General features: G+C 35.3%; 1 protein-coding gene across 1 annotated transcript; it reads left to right on the top strand.

The window, feature by feature from the left end:
• The first annotated feature begins 651 nt into the window (after positions 1–651).
• LOC109161157 lies at positions 652–3,906 on the top strand. Its single transcript, XM_019309507.1, has 9 exons — positions 652–780; positions 1,174–1,600; positions 1,723–1,782; positions 2,038–2,132; positions 2,295–2,467; positions 2,685–2,797; positions 3,234–3,279; positions 3,436–3,476; positions 3,563–3,906. The coding sequence occupies exons 2-9, from the start codon at positions 1,268–1,270 to the stop codon at positions 3,716–3,718; spliced, it is 1,017 nt and encodes a 338-aa protein (XP_019165052.1). The 5' UTR covers positions 652–780; positions 1,174–1,267; the 3' UTR covers positions 3,719–3,906.
• The last annotated feature ends 1,704 nt before the right edge of the window (positions 3,907–5,610 follow it).

Genomic DNA, 5,610 nt, shown 5'->3' on the forward strand with positions numbered 1-5,610 from the left:
AATAGATCAAAAAAATAAAAATTAATATAAACAAATAATAATGAAGTAAAAATAATATTATTTCAAATTTTTAGAGAAAGATTGTAAAGTTTAGGAGAGAGAAAAATTGGTAAAGTTTAGGTATGAGGAAAATATAGGATAATGAAGAAAAAAATAATTTTATTAAATTTAGATAGGTTTATAAAGTTTAAATATGAAGAAAAAATAGAGTTTAAATAGAGAGAGACAACATTCAAAGTTGTTAGAAAGAAAATTTTGAAATCTTGGGGTTGATGGTTAGATTTCAACTATTTATATTTGAGAAGGAAAAGTCTACAAAAGTCTTAAAATTAAAAAGTCTACAAAAGTTCATAACTTTTTGAATACCACATGACTTTTAAAGACTCTCTAAAAGTCTTAATCGAATACCACACGACTTTTAAAGACTCTTTAAAAATCTTGATTGAATACCGCTTGACTTTTAAAGATTCTCTAAAAGTTTGAATTGAATACCCCCAAACTCTTAAAGTTCATAAAAGTCTTTAAAACTCTATGAAAGTCATGATTGAATACACCCCCCTAAGTATTGTGTAATGTGTATAATGATATTAGAATAAAAAAAAAATTATATAATCATTTTTTTCAAATAAAAAATAAAATAGAAAAGTGGATGACTGCGAGAAATCCACGTGTAGTTCGATAATTTTCCCAAAATTTTAGAAATACCTCCGAAAATTCACAACTCGCGAAGAACAACTTGAGCAAGCTCCGTTCTCTCTCGTTGCACTGATCTTAATGCCAGTGAGTTCACTCTCATCTCAGCAATTTAATATGCAAATGCTCAATTTTTCCATTTAATTCTCACTTTCGTTTTGAATTTGCTGAAGATCTTCTTGGAAGTTTTTAGAGATTCCTATTTTCTTTTTAATGATAAGTATTCGTTTTGTCTATTTACAATGCTTTGTCAATGTGTATTTAAGGGTTAATTGGAGTAATTAGTTTGATGCTCGAAGCTTTTGTGAATGAATTATTTCAGAATTTTAAAATGATTTATCCTAAAAATCTGATTGTAAAGACGACCCGAATCCTGGTTGCTGAAATAATGCAAGTTTTACGTTATTCATGGGGTTTTCCTGCAAGATTCTCGATGGATAGATGTTAATTTTTTTTTAAGCTTTTATTTTCCCTGCATAGATTTCAGGAGAAGCTGATTAGTAATTGAGCAGAACTTTTGGCAGAAAGTTTTGAGGTTGAGTGTGAAAAAGGGACTGTTTCTTACCATCTGGAAATGGTTCAAGGGGCATCTCTAATCACTGTGGCAACTTCCAGATATTGTGGTGTTTGTGGAGCTACATGTGGTTCGAGGAGTTATTTTGGGCGTTTTAAGGGCGGGCCAGTAGTGTTTGGTGTGGAAAGTCAGTATGATTGGCATCAGTATCGAAAAAGAATATCCTTTGGTAGAAACATTGATATTGCACGGGGACGGAATTTGAGGGTTGAAGCTGGATGGCTGTTCAAAGGGGGCGGCAATCAGGACTCTGCCAGCATTGAGCGTAGCGAGAGTGCCAATGAGGATATATTGATGTTCTTCTTCCAACTGGATTTGGCAACGCGAGTTCAGGTCTGAAACTGGTTTGCACGAACTTATCGTATTGTTATATAATTTAAGAAAGGCCATGTAGCAATTGGTATGTTGAAACTTGAAAGAAATGTAACGAGCTCCATTATGTTATTTTGTTGCAGTATGCTTTGAATTTGGAACAATATGACATAGCACAGCAACTGAGGAATAAGCTCAGTGAGGTTAGTATAAAGCTCTTAAGTGTTTAATGATATTTGTACACTTTAATGTTTTGTGACTTCTTTATTTCCCCTCCAAATTTCAGCTCGTTAATAGCTGTAAAATGAACCTCTGAACTGGCAATTGCAGAACTACTATGCTCTCTTTTATTTTTATTTCAGAGTTGGTGTCTAGATTGGGACTGATGGAAGTGGAGTATTGAGTATTGAGTATTGAGTATTGATTAGCATTTCGACATGATTATTTGATGTTTGCAGGTTGAATCAGAAGTTTTAAAACAGCAGGAGTCTAGACTAGGATCAGCCTCAAAGAGTGAAGTTCAAGATATGGCTATTAGCATCTTGCGCCTGCGGTGAATGTCCACCAAAATTTGTTTTTCATTGTTCCTTCTGACTGTTACTGAATAGTAATGTTCCAAGGAACTATGAGTATACAGTGTCTCTTTACCTTTTCAACAGTCTATTTTTCTTTTTCTTCTTTCTGAACACTACTTGTTTAATTTTTCTTCTTTCAGTGCAGACCTGCAGAATGCTGTTGAGAGTGAAAACTATAATTTGGCAGCTGATATACGAGATCAAATATCCAAAATTGAGGCAGAATCACTGGCTGCCTCAGTGAGAGCCCAAGCTTATGAAAATGCTCAGTATGCATTCCGTTTGGGTCAGAGAGTGAGACACAAAGCTTTTGGTATGAATTTTGCTAACTAGCTTTTTCCACATTCTTACTCTGTGTCAAAAGCAATGATATAAATGTATTCAGTTGCCCCTGAGACCCCGGTTAGGGGAATTTGATCCAATGCTGAATTACTGCTTCTTTCTGCAAAATATACCCATTAGCAAGTTACATTGTCTTGTCTTGATCTGCTGTTGCTGAACTTTATCTGAAGCTGATACTGTGACTCTAGGATATCGTGGTGTAATATGTGGGATGGATCCAGTGTGCTGTGAATCAACTTCATGGATGGAAAACGCCAAGATTGAAAAGTTGTCTCGTGGTCCTGATCAGCCATTTTATCAGGTTTTTCTTGAACGTACTTATGTACAGAGTATTTATTTTCGGTGCAGAGAGCCACTTTCAAAGGCATCTGCCAATTACTGGCTACTTTGGTAGTGCATGCATGTTAAACGACACATTACTTTCAGTCTAGAAGTTTAGGAAAAACTCAACGCCGCAAAGAATTTAAGTCATCTTTGAGGAAAATAACCAAATAGTGATATTAGTAACAACAGATAAATACTTGAGATTTCATTATAAGGGACGTGGATCCTTTGCTTTTGTTTTGGGCTTCCCCAGGAGGAAGGAACTGTCACTAATACGAGTAGTGTTATTCTACCCTTCATCTCATATCCAGCTCCTGTTTGCTGCCATCCAAGAAACCGAAACTCCTTAATGTGGGGTTTTCTCATTTCTGACCTTCGCTATGATATATAAATCTCGGCTTTATTATTTGCAGGTGTTAGTTGATGTCCGTGCAGATCCAAATCTATTAGTTACATATGGTAAGATTTACGTTCTACCTTCCATCCTTTATAGGAAACGTCTATGATCTATCTAGTTTATAGGATTTGAGCTTATAAAGAATGGCATCATACATTTGTCTTATGGTTTGTCAAGCATGTTTCACTGGTCACGTGAGTTGTGTTTTCATCTTTCAGTGCCCGAAGAGAATTTAGAAGCCCCGAGTGAGGAAGATACAGTAAGTAATGCTATTTTCTGCAGAAAGTAGAAACTTGAACTCGCTTTTTATCTGATCGAATATACTATTTCCGAATGTCTGTACAGAAGAGGTTTGATCATCCCTATACCTCCTTCTTATTCTATGGGATGGATGGCGCGGGTGATTTCATCCCTATCAAGCAGCTGCGGGAGAAGTACAACAAGCCCCGGCACGAGGTGCCATATGATCCAGACGATGAGAAGTCCGGAGAAGATGCCTAAATGGCTCCCCGGCACAGATGAGCTCTATCCTAACAATTGAGCTTCTTTAGAGTTTGGATTATTCGAAAGTTAAACCCATCTCGTTTTTGTTATTGTACATTCTCAATTTTCGCTAGCAGAATTTCTCATTGACACCAAAATGTTTTCTAGTTACTTTTAGGTGGTGTTTAATTCAATTTATATCACATCTGTGGTTTTTGAGGGGCTTTTGCAGCAAAAAGTAAAAAAATAAATGCGCTTTTTCATCTCACAGATCACTTGGCAAGCACATGTTTTACACTTTTACACGTGCCTGCCGGGGCGATTCAAAGTCGCTGCCAGCTAGCGACTGCTCTGAATTGACCATTTTAATGGCCATTGCCAAGGGCAACAACCTGAGTTTTAAAATTAAAAAAAAAAAAAAAAAATTATTATTATTATTGATGATGATAGGGATTATCCCCTACCGAACTGTAATCTACACTTGATCGGTATCGGGTTCCGTACTTGAGAAAAGCCCGATTCAATCTTCACTGAAATGGACTGCTCGCCTATCCGATTTGAATAACGACCTAGTGCAGTCCGGTCGGCAGAACGAAGGGCAGTAGTGCAGTACCAATCAGCTTGCCTCGAGCACATAAGGTCGGGACTGAACAGTCGACTTATAATACTTGAGCCCAAGGCCTAGTTCCCTATTTGAACTTGAGGGCGGTACACCCAAAGGAATTAGAAATCTTCGAACACAGACGAGCCAATCTGCATTTCGAACTTGCCAATGTATGTATTCCACGTGCCATGCATGTCAAGAGGTCGAAACTGTCCCCTTTTTCCCTCTATAAATATCGCATTAATTGTTGAGATGAGGAACTTTTGACATTTTCCACACGCTAACCTTTAACGCGAGAACCTCTAATCCACTGTCATGTCATTCGAGCTCAAAGACTTAAACCAACAAATAGACTAAGTAAAGGCTCCGTAGCCAGAACCGATCTTAGCAGCGTAGAGATTAGTAAAAGTCCGTATTTACTACACCAATTATTATTATATTTGTTTTATAAATATATCTATCCCTACGACTTTAAATCTTTAATCACTGTCTATCCTATTTTTCAATTCATTCATATCCCACTCTTAGTTCATTCGTATCATTCTCTCAATTTATTCCTATCATTTTCTCAATTTATTTCATTTACATCAAATAATTTTTTTAATCACAATGGAAAGAGGTAATTTAAGCCATCAAAATTCAACAAATCCAAACATTACAATATCCTCCCGAATATTTTTTCTTCACAAAATTATGATTACACAAAATTTCTCATACAAGATATATGTAAAAATCACATGGATTTGGTTGAGCATATATGGAGCAACAACGGCAATTAATTTAAATATTTACATTTAAATTTTTTATTTTATAATTATCATTTCAATTAAGATTTTGTCTGAAAAGGAGAAAAATGACTTCTAAAAAATGAGTCATTTTTCATAAAACATTTTCTTTTCCCCTATTTTGCTGCATAGCAGAAAACTATCTTTGTGTGTTTGGTTCATTTTATAATTAAACATTTTAAATATTTTATTTAGAATATAAAAATATTTATAATAATATTATTTATCAAAATTTTATTTATAAAAAAAAAAAAAAAAAAAAAAAAAAAAAAAAAACAGGTTTTCGGCGAAAACCAGAGCTGTTCTGGTTTCCGGTGAAAACCATAGCTATTTTGGTTCCCGGCGGAAACCAGACTTATGGTTTCCGCTGGAAACCTTGTTCTGAGTGTGGCGGAAAATGACTTCTGCCAAATTTTGGAGTCGTTTTCCGCTAAAATGACTAGATTTTACCCAGTCAATCGAAAATATTTTTCGTTAACTAAATTTTCCAATTGCATCCAAACACTGAAAATTCAGAAAAT

This window comes from Ipomoea nil, unplaced genomic scaffold, assembly GCF_001879475.1.
Source record: "Ipomoea nil cultivar Tokyo-kokei standard unplaced genomic scaffold, Asagao_1.1 scaffold2921, whole genome shotgun sequence".
NCBI lineage: Eukaryota > Viridiplantae > Streptophyta > Magnoliopsida > Solanales > Convolvulaceae > Ipomoea > Ipomoea nil.

Excerpts from the sequence above, each read along its gene's own strand:
- LOC109161157 (XM_019309507.1), top strand. The coding sequence starts at position 1,268 with ATGGTTCAAGGGGCATCTCTAATCACTGTGGCAACTTCCAGATATTGT. Across the intron at positions 3,280-3,435 it reads AAATCTATTAGTTACATATG|TGCCCGAAGAGAATTTAGAA; the intron begins GTAAGATTTACG and ends TTCATCTTTCAG. Across the intron at positions 3,477-3,562 it reads CCCCGAGTGAGGAAGATACA|AAGAGGTTTGATCATCCCTA; the intron begins GTAAGTAATGCT and ends ATGTCTGTACAG.